At 36.8% G+C, this 16,268-nt stretch overlaps 1 protein-coding gene across 1 annotated transcript in view; it reads right to left on the bottom strand.

Moving 5' to 3' along the window:
• Positions 1–2,150: 2,150 nt before the first annotated feature.
• The window catches only part of STXBP3 (syntaxin binding protein 3), a 59,088-nt gene continuing 44,970 nt past the window's right edge, over positions 2,151–16,268 (bottom strand). Inside the window, exons 15-19 of the mRNA XM_051993178.1 lie at positions 14,181–14,287; positions 9,951–10,043; positions 7,364–7,449; positions 3,848–3,996; positions 2,151–2,848 (exon numbers count right to left, since the gene is read on the bottom strand). Coding sequence (XP_051849138.1) covers positions 2,754–2,848; positions 3,848–3,996; positions 7,364–7,449; positions 9,951–10,043; positions 14,181–14,287 — 530 coding nt within the window. The 3' untranslated portion in view covers positions 2,151–2,753. The remainder of the gene's footprint in view (positions 2,849–3,847; positions 3,997–7,363; positions 7,450–9,950; positions 10,044–14,180; positions 14,288–16,268) is intronic.

The following is a 16,268-nucleotide window of genomic DNA, read 5'->3' on the forward strand; positions in this document are numbered from 1 at the left end:
GCTAGGTGGCGCAGTGGATAAAGCATCAGCCCTTAAGTCAGGAGGACTTGAGTTCAAATTTGACTTTAGACACTTAATACTTCCTAGCTGTGTGACCCTGGAGAAGTCACTTAATCCCAATTGCCTCAGGAAAAAAAAAAAGAAAAAAGAAAAACAAGTCTTCTAATTGGTTTTCCTACATCAGATTTCTTCCCTCTCCAATTTTTTATATAGCTGCCAAAGTGATTTTTCTAAAATAAAGCTCCAACTACACCATTTCCCCCTGGTCAATAACTTCCAGAGTTATCTTGTATACTTCTTGTATCAAATTACAAATGTCTTTTTGGCATAAATCCCAACCCACCTTCCTAGCCCAGCTCTATACTATTTGCCTTTATTTCCTGTGACCCACCCAAATTAGCCTTTTTGTACCTTCTCTCCTCCAGCAGTAAATGTCTGGATTTTGCTTTTCCCGGATAATCATGATGTTCTCTCCTTCCCCCTCCATCTGCTGGAAACCCAAGTTTCCCTTTGGGCTCAGCTCAAGTTCCACTTCCAAGCAGCATCTTTCTTGATCCTCCTCAGCTGTTTTGTGTTTTCTTCCCTGCAAATTACCTTGTATTTATTTTGAATGTAGTCATATACAAAATAACAACTTTGTAAAAGATATTTATTTTGTAATAATGAATACTTTTATACATTGTTGTGCAAGGCATCACTCTGGAAAGAATGGAAGCTCCTTGAGGGAAATGAGTTTATTTGTGGTTTTATACTTTTGGCATTTAGCAGTGAATGGGACATAAGATACTCAATACACTGGGACCTCAGCACTTATTTGCTTCCAAACTTGTTCAATTTGGTATTTGACACATTTTGACAAGAAAAACATGCTTCAGCACTGGATGCCTGCTGTGCACTGGATGCCTGCTGTGCACTGAATATTGGCCACCCACTCTGCACTGGATGTCTGCTCTGCACTGGATACCTGCTCTGCACTGAATATTGGCCACCCACTCTGCACTGGATGCCTGCTCTGCACTGGATGCCTGCTGTGCGCTGGATGTCTGCTACCTGCTGTGCGCTGGATGTCTGCTACCTGCTGTGCACTGGATGCCTGCCACTTGCTCTGCACTGGTCATCTGTTGTGCACTGGACGCCTGCCACCTGCTGCGCACTGGTCACCTGCTGTGCACTGGTCACCTGCTGTGCATTCACTGATCCTGGTGCCTGCCTTGACTGAGCAGCTGGCCAGGTGTCATCCAGCCTGGCTGGTGTTGTCCTCAGCTGTGGGCAGCTGCTCCCCAGCGGTGTGCAGGACTGTTAGCTTGAAGACTGTATTTGCTGGGCAACTTATGGGGCAGCTCCTGCAGGATAGTGTCCCAGATCCCATATTGTAGTCCTCGAAGAGGCAAAGAATGCCTGGCATGCTCAGCAGAAGAATAGGAAGAGGATCAGAGGTCATGCTAGTGACAGCAGAGCAGGAGCTCAGGTGGAGTGGCGGTGGTGCAGGACCCAGGACTCCTGGCAGCCCAGAGCCCTGGGCAGCAAACAGTGTGGGGCCACAGCTTCTGCCTCCATATCCCGGGTACCCCCCTTCCCATTGACACTTGGAGCAGTGCGGGACAGAAGACTACAAAGGCTCCTCCCAGAAAGTGAGTTGGGTCAGGAAGGGCAAACATGACTAGGCTGGGCTGGCCCCACTTACTCCTTTGGGGAACAGCTTGGGTAAGAGATGATTAGGCTGAAGACTGGAGATGTATTCCTCATGGGAAAAATTCATTATTTGTCATTTTCATCATTTGTGCCTTCTGGAACCAATTAATGATGAATACTGAGGTATCACTTGTCATTGGAGAAGAAATTTAAGGTTAAGGAAGAAACCTGAGGCTCTGAGACTTCTAGCTAAAACTCTTCCCTGTCCCCTCAAAAAGCCATGACTTTTTTCCCCTTCTCCAAAAAAAAGGGGAAAAATGGTTGATCTGAACATATCTTGGTTTACAAATATCTTGGTAATGATTCCAAATAACTAATTTTTAGAGCTAAGGACAATACACTTGTGAATAAACTTGAACACTTAAGTTTTTAGAGAATTTCATTTTTAGTCTATTAGCTTTCAGTGGTAATAATGCAGTTAACCTTATTTTAATCCCAAAATAGTTGATCCACAAAGATAACATGTTTCAAAGTAAAGGTTTATTTTGTTATTTCTTTCCATTATTTTCTCCTTCCCTGTTTGACTTAAACATACATGATTTTTAAATTGTGTACAACTTATTAACTTTAGAATTTTTCAGACAACTGAGATTTTTTCCTACAAGCTGTTTCATTAATTTTATTCCAAATTTTAATCAAACGAGAAAATTGCATTCATAGGAAATCATATTACTACACAGACAAATTTACAGCATAATCTCTCCAACTTCTTATCTAGGCCTTTTAAAATCATATTCCTTTCTCTTCAAAAACAAAATTTCAGCATGGATCACTCTTATCAACAAGCCATTAACATTAATAGGTGGTTATGAAAATTCACTGTCAAAAATCCAACATTATTTCAAGGGTGAAAAGTTTTCCATTTTAGGAAGTATTTCTATACTTTATCTTATCTTTATACCCAAGAGCAGCAATACTTTAATTATTTTAGAAGCCCCTAAGAACCTGTCTAGAAAAGTTACTGAATACACTATATTTACATAATTTAAATTACATGACAGCAATGTTTCCTTAGTACATTTTAGTTGAAGATTTATATAAGATTCTTCAAGCATAAAATCTCATTCGTCCTTAATAAAGGAAACTTTGTCCTTGGGTTTGCTTAACATCTTTATATCATCCAACAGCTTTCTGGGTGTCAAAATATGAGTAGAACCTGGTAAGGAAAAAAGGAATCATTTTAAAACAGCAGTTATTGGCTGCCTTTCCAAAGTTATTATAAAACTTCTATTTGAGGCCCAGAAAGTCCTGGATAATTTTACAATTATAAACTCTCTATATCCTCCTCTTCAAAAATCCGTATCCATCCTAATGTAAAAAAAAAAAAAATCATCTTCTAAGAAAAATTACTAATAACCATCCATGTAAATGTTGCCCCCTCTTGGGTCTTAATCCTGAAGGGCAAAAGGTTGACCAACACTACGTTCTGACAACCACAAAGAGCCTCATCAACATTGGAGGGCGAGGCCTGAAAATTGCCACAGCTGTCAGAGGCTTTCTTCTGAAGTGGGCACTGCAATACAGGGCCATCCCTCAGGATGCTGCTATGCTGAATCCTGTTCAGACACTTGCAGCAGTGATGCTTCCCTACCTTATTATGCCACTGATTACTTTAAGTTCTATCTTTTCAGATGGATTCACAGTTAAATTGCTTAAGCTAAAGTTTACCTAATTTATATCAGATGCAGATCCACAGACTCAAAATTTCCAGAGTGTATAGCATCAATTCCCCATCCATGTGGCCAAAGTGACTTCTTACTATCATAGATTATAAAACGGATATACAGTCAATGGAAAAGGACAAAAACAAACCTGGAATGTTTTTCTGGTCAACAACTGGAGAAACTGGCATCCCAGATGGACACCCACTGACAGAGTGCTGGACCTGAAGTTAGGACTAAGTTCTAGTAACCAGCTGTGTTACTGTAATAAGCAAATCCTGTAATATCCCTGTGCTTCTGTGGCTAATCTCCATATGAATTGACTAAACTTGATGATCCTTCCAAGGCTCTTCCAATTCTCGATCCTATAACTACTTATAATTCAAGAAAATCAACAACCAATATTTTCACTGCTAAGTGTCCTAAACAAGATGCATTTCAAACCAATTTCTGTTTTTCTATAATAGTAATTTACTTAAAAAAAAAAGTCTCACCAATAACAACTTCACAAGATTTGTGTGCCTGAGAAACTTCATAAGCACAGCGCATCTCAGAATATGTAATTCCTCCTATCACAAAGATAATCAGCTTTGAGCCATTCTTCCGATCCTCTAAATAATTAGTTCTGGGTTTCTGACGAGCACTGAAAGAAAAAACAAAGCTGTTTTTAGCTGTTCTAGGGCTATTTTTCTTTACACATTTCAAGGCCTGTAATACATTCACATATTATACCAAATATTTTGCCCAAAATAAGTGTGTTACAGCCAATCTAATTAGAAAGAAAAATTCTATGTTTTTTTTTTTTCAAAGCTGTACGGACATCTCATTAACAACAAAGGCACAGATATGATGCTTATAAAACATGCAGATGGCAGGAAGCTAAGAAGGGGAAAGCACACTATGGGCAACAGTTTGGATCCAATATCTTGCCAGGTCACTAAGTAAGATGAAATTTAGTAGGAATAAATACAAAATATTTCACTTGGGCAAAAAATAATAAACTTTACAAGAACAGGAAGACATCCAGACAACACATTCTGTGGAAAACATCTCAGAGTTTTAATGGACTATTATGTTTAGTTGAGAAAAGAGTAAACTATAATAGGCTGCATTAAGGGGGGGGGGGGCACTGTCCAGAAGAAGGGAAGGGAAGGCTCGTGATACTCTGTGTCAGGCATTCCGAATACCATTTTCAGTTCTGGGAATTGCATTTTAGGAAGAACAATAAGGAGTTGGTGGAGGACAGGGAACATGGCAAACTATGCCGAATAACTATAGGTTAAAGGACCTAGCATCTTTAGCCTGGAGTTGGAAGACTTGGTGGAGACAGGATAATTACCATCTAGCCTTAAAGTGCTGTCATAGAGAAGAAAAAGTAGGCTCATTCTCTTTGGTCCAGAAAGCAAAATGATAAGCAGTGAACAGAATTTTTTGGAAAATTTTCATCAATTTCCTAAAAACTAGAGCTATCCTCAAATGGGATGATTTGCTCTGATGAAAGCTTTAAGAAAAGATTACTGGACTAACTTGTCAGGGGGCAGTCGAAAGGATTCTGTTCAGGTACAGGCTTAGATAATGGGCAGATTCAGAGGATCTTTCTAAATCTGGGATTTTATTACTGAGTTTCAATTTGTATCTCTCAGTTTGAACAGTTTACTTAGTCTCTGTGTATCTCAGATCTTTTGCTTGAAAACCAGACAGCTTTGACCTATGAGGGATAAATCATTTAGTGGTAATGGTCTGGAGGTTAGAGAGGACAGGGAGAGGACAATGCCTTTAGGTCGTCTTAAGGCAGATGGTAAGATCTGGCCATCCTTAGAGTGTAGAGCTAGGGCAGAGACCAAGCCTGAGGACCCTTGGGCGATACCATTCATTCTGCAGCCATGCACCTTCCAATGTGTGTTGTCTCCTCTAATAAAACTGGGGACTATCTCGCATTTCTATTTGTATCCCCAGGACTACTCAGCACAATGCTTGGCACATAGTAAATATTTAATAAAGGATTTTTCATTCTCTTTGTATTTCATATATATGTATATGAAAATTGGCAGCTAAGTGATGAAGAAAAGTATTGGGCTTGAAGTCAGCAAGGCCTAAGTTCAAATCCAAACTCAGACATTAACTAGTAGTGTGATTCTAGGTAAATCTCAGTTTCAATTCCCTCATCTATTGTTCTTTGTTTTCAAAGAGGAACAATGACATCACAGGATAATGTCTTGACTTTAAGTAAGGCAGTTTTGTGCAAAATCAACAACTTCACTCTTCCTTCCAGAGTTATCACAGTCCCGTGACAAGACAAACATCAGGCAGCTGGTGATGGCCCAGGAGGCAGTGGATGATCTTGGTGTCTCTGATGTCTATGCTCCATAGCACCTGCTAAAGCATCTTCATGACCATTGGAATACACGTTCTCATCTGCCCAATCCACCAGGGGAAGTCTTCACGTGCCTGGGACAGACATATCCTAACATACTACAGCCCAGTAAGCTGTCCTGGCAGATGGGCCAAACCTCATCTGTAAAATGAGTTGTTATGAGTGTCTGGCACTACATATGTAAAGCACTTTGCAAACTAAAGCACTACATAAAAGCCAGATGGATATTTTAAACAATACATTTTCCAAGTCTTTTAAGATGGTGATTTAATTTTGATTGATCTCAAGAAAATGATGTAAAAGCGAATGGATTTGTAGAAAAGATTACTGAACTGAAAGAACTTTTAGGGTCACTTTTAATGGCAGGGCTACATGATCAAATTTTTCCAATTTGGGAGTCTAATTTTTAATAACCTAATGCTAATTCCACCTACCACCTGAAGTATTGAGGAGAAAGATAAAGAGCAGAAATTCTGAAAAGATCAAATAAAAAATTAAACACATTTGTTTTTATACAAAATAAGCAAAAACATCACCATTGACAGTTCAATTCCTAGAAATAGACTAAAAAATAAAATTTTAGATTAATTGAAAATGATCTATTTTTTAAACATTATTTATAGTGTTTCTTTTCAAGGAATATTGCATATATTAATATTGCATAGCAAAGAACAGAAGGATATTAAATCACCAGAGTTCTCATATGTCTTTTATAAAAAAGTATTTTTTGTGCTCTAAATCACTATTGATTAGAGAAAAGCAAATTAAAAACAACTCTGAGGTAATACCTCACACCTCTCAGATTGCCTAAGATGACAGGAAAAGCCAATGATAAATGCTGGAGGGGAAGTGGGAAAACTGGGACACTAATGCATTGGTGGAGTTGTGAACTGATCCAGCCATTCTGGAGAGCAATTTGGAACTGTACCCAAAGGGTAAAAACTACGCATACCCTTTGATCCAGCAGTGTCACTACTAGGTCTTGGGAAGACAACATAAAGGAGAGGAAAGGATCCGCATGCAAAAATATTTATAGCAGCTCTTTTTTGTGATGGCAAAGAATTGGAAAATGAATGGAATCCATCAATAATAACAGTTTGATTTCAGAAAAACCTAGAAAGACTTACATGACTTGATGCTGAGTGAAGCACGTAAAAGCAGGAAAATGGCTAGATTGTGTGATGATCAATTATGATAAATTTAGCTCTTCTACACAATTCAGTGATCGAAGGCAATTCCAATAAACTTTGGATGGAAAATGCTATCCACATCCAAGGAGAGAATTATGGAGATTGAATGTGGATTGAAGCATTCTATTTTCATCTCTTTCCCTTTTATTTTTTTTCTTTCTAGTGATTTTTTCCTTTTGTTCTGATATTTTTTTCACAACATGATTCATATGGAAATAATTTAAAAATGAATGGATATGTAAAAACCCATTATCAGATTGCGTGCTGCTTAGGGGAAGGGCAAGATAAAGGGGGGGGGGGGAATAGAACTCAAAATCTTACACAAATTTAAGTTGAAAACCATCTTCATATGTAATTGGAAAAATGATATACTATTAAAATAAAATTTTTTAAAAGTGCATTTCAGAAATTTGATATTTGCTTCTGCATCTAAGAGTATGTTTTACCTTACAGCTCCCGAGCCATTCCATACTGCAGGGCACTGGGAACAATAAGGCCATTCCTTTGACTCTAGCCTATTATCAATGGCATCCTGTGGAAAAAAAAAAAAAAAAGATAAGATTAACTTTAAATGAGTTAAATTAAATGAGCTCACCTATTTCCCTTCAGAAAAAATCATATTGTTGCTAATATCACTGTTAAGCTTGTTTGGGTTTACCACTTAGCATAAAGTGATTCTAGATGTAATTCAGTCTGGCCAACAGATTTTGTTAAAAGAATAAAGTCAAAGTACATGGTGAGAAAATAGGTAGATGATCCTGTAAGGGAATGGCTGAAAGAATCTTTAGAATTTTGAAAGAATGTTCAGCTTGGAGAAGCAAAGATGTAGCAGAAACACTAAAGCTGTCTGAATATTTGAAAGCCTGTCACATGAAAGAGGAATGAGATTTGTTTTAGAGCTGGCCCAGAGAGCAGAAGTTTGAGTGATGGAGCAAAGCAACAGAAGTGTGGATTTTGGGTGCACATAAGGAAAAATATTCCTTAACTAGCCAAAAGAATGATGTATTGTCTCAGAAAGTAATGAGCTCTTTCCCTCTCCATTCCCCCTACCCCATCACTGGATGTTGGATATGTCAAGAGATTTCTATTAAGGCAGAGATTGGATCAGATGACTTCTGAAATTTCAACCCTCGAAATTCTGTGAATGAGACACGGAATTAACAGAAAGGAATACAGAGAATAAACACAAGGCCTTGCTGAGAAAAAATGACTATCCAATTACTTTGCGTAACCTCTGACTCTCAGAGAATGGACTAAGTCAAAGAGGTTTTGAGGCAAAGAGAAATGAGAGAACTCTAGGATGGACATTATACAGATTTAAGTGTCTTTACTTACTCTCTTATTTATCTGCAGTTATAAATCTCTCTCCTTAAATCTCCAATTTCTCTCTTAGCAGATCATTTTGCCTCTTAGTTGGCAAAAAAGTTCAGGCCATCCAAATGAGCTCCTTCAAAACTTAACTTCTTTCTTGTGGTTTTTCCCTTTTGTTCTGATGATTCTTTTCTAACATGATTCAGACCTTAAAAACTTTTTTTTTTCTATTCTTCTTTTTTCCATATGCAGTGAAACTTCTAGGTGAAATGGCCCTTCCTCCTACTAGCCAAGTTTTTGACCTGATCTGTTCCCTTTTCTAAACCACCATGTGTGAAAAATTTTCTTTCCTTCCTGCTCCTCCCTACAACTTCTCTTTTACTTTTTTCCTCTGTCCTGGTTTCAATCCCTTTTGCCCTCTGCCTCAGATTTTAAAAGATAAAACAGAAACCAAGTAACAACCAAAAATTTTGGCCGCCATTCCCTCAAGTTATTATTCCTTTCTTTTCCCTCCTCACTGTAATTTCCAGAAATTTAAAGCTATTGTTGCTGCTAATACTTACTTAACACTCATGAACTCACAGGATAGTAGAGTTAGAGTTGGAAGGACTCTTAAAAGTCATCTAATCCAACTAACAATTATTTTGTAGAAGAGGAAACAGAGGTCCAGAGGGGTGGGGACCCTGGAAAAGGCCTTCTTGTAGTAAGGGATAAGGTCAGGATTCAAACTTGTCTTCTCACTCTGAATCTTAAAATCTTCCCATACTCAAATCCTTGCAAAGGATCCTTGGAAGCTGAATTTTCTTGGGGAAATATTCTTAGGTGGAGGAGTGTCTGCTATTATCAAATTTTTGATTACTGAGCAGAGGTCTGAGGGAACCATGTTCTTAGTAGCTTAAATTTATATATAGATTTATAACTTACAGAACAGTCAGAGGTTAACTGAAAACATCTTCCATGGGGAAATAGAGTTGGAGAATTTACACTTAGGTACCTTTTTTTTTTAAAGTTCAATATTACAATGAACATTTTTAACATTAAATTAAATAGCTTTAAATTTGATATATTATTTTCCATTTGTGTGTGTGTGTATAGTTTTTTTCCCAAGCAGTGGTATATTTTTATGCCACAGATCTCCATAAAACAAACAAAATAAGCCCCAACCATTTCCAAGGAAGTCCCCTTTAGTTCCCCCAATATACTTGCCTTATATTTGGTGGAAGAATGCCTCCCTCAATTCTGTAGTTCCTTAAGATCTGCAGGAACTCCGATGGCTTTGTATGTACAAACATTACCTAGCAAGGTTTCTGTCATATAGGCTAGGCTAGGCTAGTTTTTTGAGAGTTGATTGGCCCACAGATGTAAAGCTTAAGCCACTGAAATGGCCTCCTGACTGCCTAGGAACACTCAGTACTACTCAGATGTCCAATATCTCACTTCCATATGAGTTATAATAGCTGATCAGATATACAGAAGGTCACCTCTATCTAAATCAGTGCTGTATCTTTGTGGAATATATTTTTCATGTTATGGCTAAACAACCTTACTTTTCTTCACTGTCAGATGATCTATAAATTTCTTATTTTGCTCCAGTTTCAAACCTAAAGTATAAGGTGGGCCTAGGTCAGGCCTGGTGTACAGCATCATGCTGACAGTAAATATAAAAGGACTAAGTATGAACCACAGACAGGCATTTCAAAGTAAAAAGATTGGTTTCATTACCTCCATGATGTCCTTGATAAGAGGTGTCCATCGAGAGAGCTGAAAGGTTTCTTCTGCAGAGCGATCCTTTCTCAATGATTTGCCCTGTTGAGACTTATATAAAGAGAAGAAAATTTAAAAACAGGAATTTTGAGTAATACTCTCTTAGTATAGCTTTCTAAAATGCATATGTTAATTTGTAGCAAATTCTGCAGTTATGTCCTATAATTGTATACTCATTCATTCAATAAACATTTATTAAGTGTCAGGCGCTGTGCTTTACAATTATGATGCCATTTAATCTTCACAATAATATTAGCAGGTAAGTGTTATTATTTATCCCTAATTTACAGATGAGAAAACTGAGGCCAACAGAAGTTAAGTGACTTAAGGGACACAGCTAATAAGTATCTGAAGCCCAACTGGAACTCAAGTCTGACTTTAAGCCTCATGCTCTATCCACTGTCACCCAGTGGCCATATACTGCTTTATAGTTTATACAAAGCATTTGATATTCAAATACTAAATTGAATTTGTATTTTAAAAATGTACATGCAATCTGCACACATATATTGTATCTAGGATATACTATAACCTATTCAACATGTAAAGGACTGCTTGCCATCTGGGGGAAGGGGGTGGAGGGAGGGAAGGGAAAAATCAGAACAGAAGTGAGTGCAAGGGATAATGCTGTAAAAAATTACCCTGGCATGGGTTCTATCAATAAAAAGTTATTTTAAAAAAAAATGTACATGCAAACACTATTCTCACAACCAATACTTAAGAATACAATGGGATACCAGAAGGAATCATATTCCTCCTTACGTGATCAGTTATAGCTTACAGAACACTTCAAATTCTTCTTAAAGAATGTTTACCTTCTTTTGATTTCTGCTATTATTGCTACAGTTTATTATTCATCTGAATTCTTGGGATAATATGCCAAATCCCAATGCAAGGTAGTTGACAATTCATATTTCATCCTTAATTATTTTTGCAGTGTATATGAATAATGCCAGAAACAGCCTAGGCCACACTAAGGCCACACGTTCTATCTTGGAGGCTACGTTCTGATCAATCTGAGCTGTGCTTTGAAGGCTATCGTTGGCCTGCATTCTTGTTGTAAGTAGGATCTATGCTTGAAGGCTACTGACAGCATTTCAAAATGGAAGGGCTACATGCCAGCTTTAGTCATTATCCACGATACTTAATTAACCAGATTTTATGATTAAGCAGATTTTCAGACTAATTTAAGATTAACTATGAAAGCTTTGTTGAAGAGCTAATTAGCTATGATTGATCTTGAGGAGGAAGCGTCCCTCTGGGTTCTGTTTTCTCATTTGTAGAATGAGAAGGATGGACTATCTGACTTCTTTTAACTCCAAGAATCCATGATTCTGTAAGGGAGGCATAACAGGTATCTCTCTTCAACTCCTGGAATCTTAATTTCCTCCAGTGAAAAACAAGGGGGCTGGACCATGGCCTCTGAGGCCTGTCTGGCCCTTCTACGTCCTTCTGCAGCTGGGGCTCACTTTATAGATGAGAAGAATGAAGGTCCAGAGATTTTAAGTAATGCCCTCAGAGTTATGCTGCTAACCAAGTTGGGAACAGAGCTTGGGATTTCTGATCAGGACTTCTCCCACTACCCTGCCTGTTTCTTATGAAGATATTATTGAAATTAATATCAGAAATGTCTATTTTCAAAAACACAAGTCAAAAGAGGTAAATTCAATTTCTACTAAAAACAAGGATCCTTATATTTACATAATGCTTTGTAATTTCTAAAGTGCTCTGAAATAAATGAAAAGCCATTTGATCTTTACAAACAAACAGGCATGTCAAGAATTCCCAGCCTAACATCATAAATAAGAAAACTGAGGCCCTGAGAAATTAGGTGATTTGCTCCAAGCCAAAAGCTAAGTTAGTAGTGTTGGAAACTCTAAATTATCCCCCTAAGCCAGTTCAATTCCTTTTCTGCTACAATCATGTATTTTGCCCTTTAATACTGAAAGTCTTACTGCTAAAAACAAAACACTTGCTTCTCTCAGTCATTTAAAGTGTTTCTGGGACTCTGAAGCTGAAAGGGAATACAGTTATCATCTCCGCTTACTTCCTCATTCTATAGTTAAAGAAACTGCAACCAGAGAGAAGCAATTTCAAAAAATAAAAGACATTATACAGTACTCCCTATTAGGCTATCTCCAATCGCCCAGATATGATAAGGCAGGAGAATTCCTGTCTCAGAAAGCCTGTCCGGTATGCATCTAGGCCTGGCCTGGCCTTGAAGATATCTTTTCTTCACTAGAGCAATGGGGAGAGTCTCCAGAGTCCCTTTGTCTGCACAAGAGGAAGAATAGCAGCTTAGAAATCAGGGGGCTTTTAAGTCCCACTTGTGTAAGTAAGCTTTGATTAGTAGCCACTCCACTATTGTGGGCTTTAGTGTTTTCATCTGCAAAAGAGAGATAATGCTTCATTTACAAAATATTCATCTAAGATAAAGTGCAATGGATTTTGATGGAAAGAGTACAGATTTACTAAAATAACCGATTATGTTGTTTATACAAATTTGAATCTCTGAAGAAAAAAAAGCTGAGACTAATTTCTGTGCTGTTTTATATTCAGAACCAGTCAATAAGTATATCATTAAAATGACAACTTGGTTGAGACAATGCACCCTCAACCCTGGAAACAGAGCCCTAATTTAACAAAGAGTTAATAGTAGAGTAATAGACTAGGAAAATGAGCAGAAAACAAAAAAGTTTCATACCATTGAAAATTATTATGGTGCTATAGAAGAAACCACACTCAGAAGATGATAAAGTCAAAGTTCCTACATCCAAAGCCTCCAAGAAAAATAAGAATTGGGCTCAGGGCACAGAAAAAATCAAAAAGGACTTTGAAAATTAAATAAGACAAATAGAGGGAAAATTAGGGAAAGAACTGAGAGAGCTGCAAAAGTTAATACAAAAAGCTAAGGAGGAAAAGAATGTCTTTTAAAAAGCAAAATTGGCCAATTAGAAAAGGAGATACAAAAGCTCACTGAAGAAAATAATTCTTTAAAAACCAGAATTGAGCAAATGTAAGTTAATGACATCATGAGAAATCAAGATACAATAAAACAAGAAAGTGAAAAATTAAAAAATAGAAAAAAATGAGAAATACCTCACTAGAAAGCCAACTGACTTGGAAAATAGATCCAGGAGAGAGAATTTAAAAATGATTGGTCTACCTGAGAGTCATAAAAAAAAAAAGAGCCTGAACATCATTTTTTAAGAAAATATCAAGGAAAATTGTCCTGATATTCTAGAACCAGAAGATAAAACAAAAATTGAAAGAATCCCCTGATCACCTCCTAAAAGAGATCCCAAAATGAAAACACCCAGGAATATTATAGCCAAATTCAGAACTCCTATGTCAAGGAAAAAGTATTTCAAGTATCCAGAAAGAAACAATTCAAGTAGAGTGGAGCCCCAGTCAGGATAACACAAGATTTAGCAACTTCTACATGAAAGGACCAGAGGGCTTGGAATATAATATTCTGGAGAGCAATGGAGCTAGAATTGCAACCAAGAATCACCAACTAGCAAAATGAGTATAATTCTTCAGAGAAAAAAATGTTCACTCAATAAAAGAAGATTTTGAAGCATACATGATAAAAAGACCAGAGCTAAATGGAAAATTTGATATTCAAATACAGGATTCTGGAAAAGCATAAGGAAGGCAATGGGGGAAACGCTATCACAAAGAGATGTTGGCACATGGTAGTGGCAAAGAGCCCATACTCATAGTTTAAGGTATGCTTCAAAAGTTTCCCTCCTTTGAAAAGTTTGTCAGTGGCTCATTTCAGATTTGGATATGGACTTTGAAACATAATTTATGGATTCTCAAATGATGCAGAAATAATCGTTTGTTTTCATACAAAATCATGTGGTTTAGTAATTACATTGGAAATGGCAAAGCTATGAAAATTTATTTATTTTCACTTACATTGCATAATAACTTCTATGAACTATTATTAAAACAGAATAAATATTTTTCCTATAAAATAACAACTTATGTGAACGAATACTAAAAGAATAATAAAAGTATAAAATAACAATAGATATACATTATAAATCTTCTGGGAAATTACATTACATTTACTGTGAAAATTAGGGGAAAATACAAGTAACTGATTAGAGCACAAGATACATAATTAACACATATATACATATACAGCATATATAAAATATAAAATATACTATTTCTTACTTGAGGGACAATAGGAACACCCAGGTAACTCCAGTTACGGATCATGTCACTGTCATTTTCTATCTTTACATTCTGGACCAATTTGTCCAAATTTTCTTGTGTAGTTCCTTGCAGAAAAAGAAAATTGTGAATGAAGAGGTCTAATTTCCAATGATTTTTTAAAATCTACAAACATACTGAGGTCTTTCAAATCCTAAAAACAGTATCCTCATTACCTTTCTGGTTCATTCAACTAACCCTGTCTCCTTTATGCCTTCATTAACAAACTTTAAAAACAAAACCCCAAACCATGAGTACTCTTCCGCTCCTTGCCCTACTTAAGTTGTGGTTCTGAAGGTCCCCAATAACTTAATATCAAATCCAATGATTTTTTTCTAAGACTACTGTTTCTTGATCTCACCCCCCTCCCCACATACACAATACAGATGACCACTCTCTCCTTATGAATGTACTTGCAGATTCTCACTTCTGAGACTGGAGATTCTGCTAGATCTCTACCTTTCTCCCACTTTCTTCTCTGTTTTCTTTGCTAGCTCCTTAAGAAGAGCCTCTTTTCTTCCCTCCAAACTTCTCAGTCTCCTTGGTGAATCTTCATCCCTCTTTCACATACACCCCCTATATTCCATCTTCACCTTTGGAACATCTTTCTAGTGCAGATCAATAACAGTTTCGCACATTCTTGTAACAGTTTTCTAAAGCACTGAAATGGCTAAATGATTTGCCCAGGGTCACTTATTTAATAAACTCTAATAGCTTTCTATTCCTTTGAGAATCAATTCTCTTTTACAGTCCTTTATACTTTGCCCCAATATGTTTTTTTCCAACCTCACTCTACTTTGCTCCCAAGTGCACTTTATGAACTGACCAAAATGACGTTCTCTTTGTTTATAACACATGACACTTCATGTCTCATTTTCCTGTCTTTGAACATACTTGGGATATGACTGCACCTCATCTAGTCCTTATCAAATCCTTCTCTTCTTTCATAGTAGGACAAAGTATAAAAGGACTTTAAAAGAGAATTAATTCTCAAAGGAATAGGAAATTAACTGTCTTTCCTTTGTACTTCACATGACATTTTGTGTCATTCATTCATGTATGTATTTATTTATATCTTAGTTTATATTCTAGTTACTATGATAATGCTCCTATCAGATTATAAATTCCATGAAGACAGGACTCATGCTTTATCTAAATTTTGTGTGTGCTTTGAGGTATTCAACAAAATTTTATATACAGAATCATTTATCTAGAGTTCAAAGGTATGTTGTGTCACTTTATTGTCTCTTTGCCTAGAATGGCTTTTCCCTGTCCCTCAATATCTTTCCTATAAAAAAATCTAATCCATGTCCACACTCCAGCTCAAATTTCACACCCTTTATGAAATCTTTATTGAATTTCCCTTAAATAAATTAACTTTTACTTCTACTAAAATCCCATATAATATAGTGTATCTTGTTTAAAGGCAAAAGTTACTTGTAACATGCCTTACTTCTTTTACTAGATTACAAGCTCCTTGAGGGAAGGTCTGGATCTCACTAATGTTTGTATCTCTTCCCCTCTCCCCTAATGCCCAACAAGATTCTAGAACATCTGAGTTGTTCAATAAATATTTGTTGGATCAAATTATATCCTACTTCAAATGGAAGAGCTTGCCTATTATCCCTCTTGCTAGCGAGGCTAAGGTTGGTGGATCACTTGAGCCCTAGAAGTTCAAGCTACAACTGGGCTAAAACTATCAGGCTGTCCACAGTCAGTCCAAGACCTTGCCATCCCCGACCCCCAAAGTCCCCAGCAGCTTCTGTGATATTTGGCAGTAGGGTCAGGCCTATGAGGAGCTGTTGTGCTTCCAAGCTAGCCAAGACAGAGAGACTAGGCTTAAAAATCAAAATGAAATAATAAAATGTGAACTAAAGCATTTCTTGACCTTGAAACATTAGGTTTTTTAACAAGATGATCCTTAAAACCCTTAAAACTCCATTTTTTCCAGTTTAATCCTACCATTTTTTATTCATTTGGTGATCTCATTATTTTTTATTTCTTTCAGATCTATTAACTCCAAATCTTATGTTTTTCCATTATATCATG

This window comes from Antechinus flavipes, chromosome 4 (genome assembly GCF_016432865.1).
Source record: "Antechinus flavipes isolate AdamAnt ecotype Samford, QLD, Australia chromosome 4, AdamAnt_v2, whole genome shotgun sequence".
NCBI classification, from domain to species: domain Eukaryota; kingdom Metazoa; phylum Chordata; class Mammalia; order Dasyuromorphia; family Dasyuridae; genus Antechinus; species Antechinus flavipes.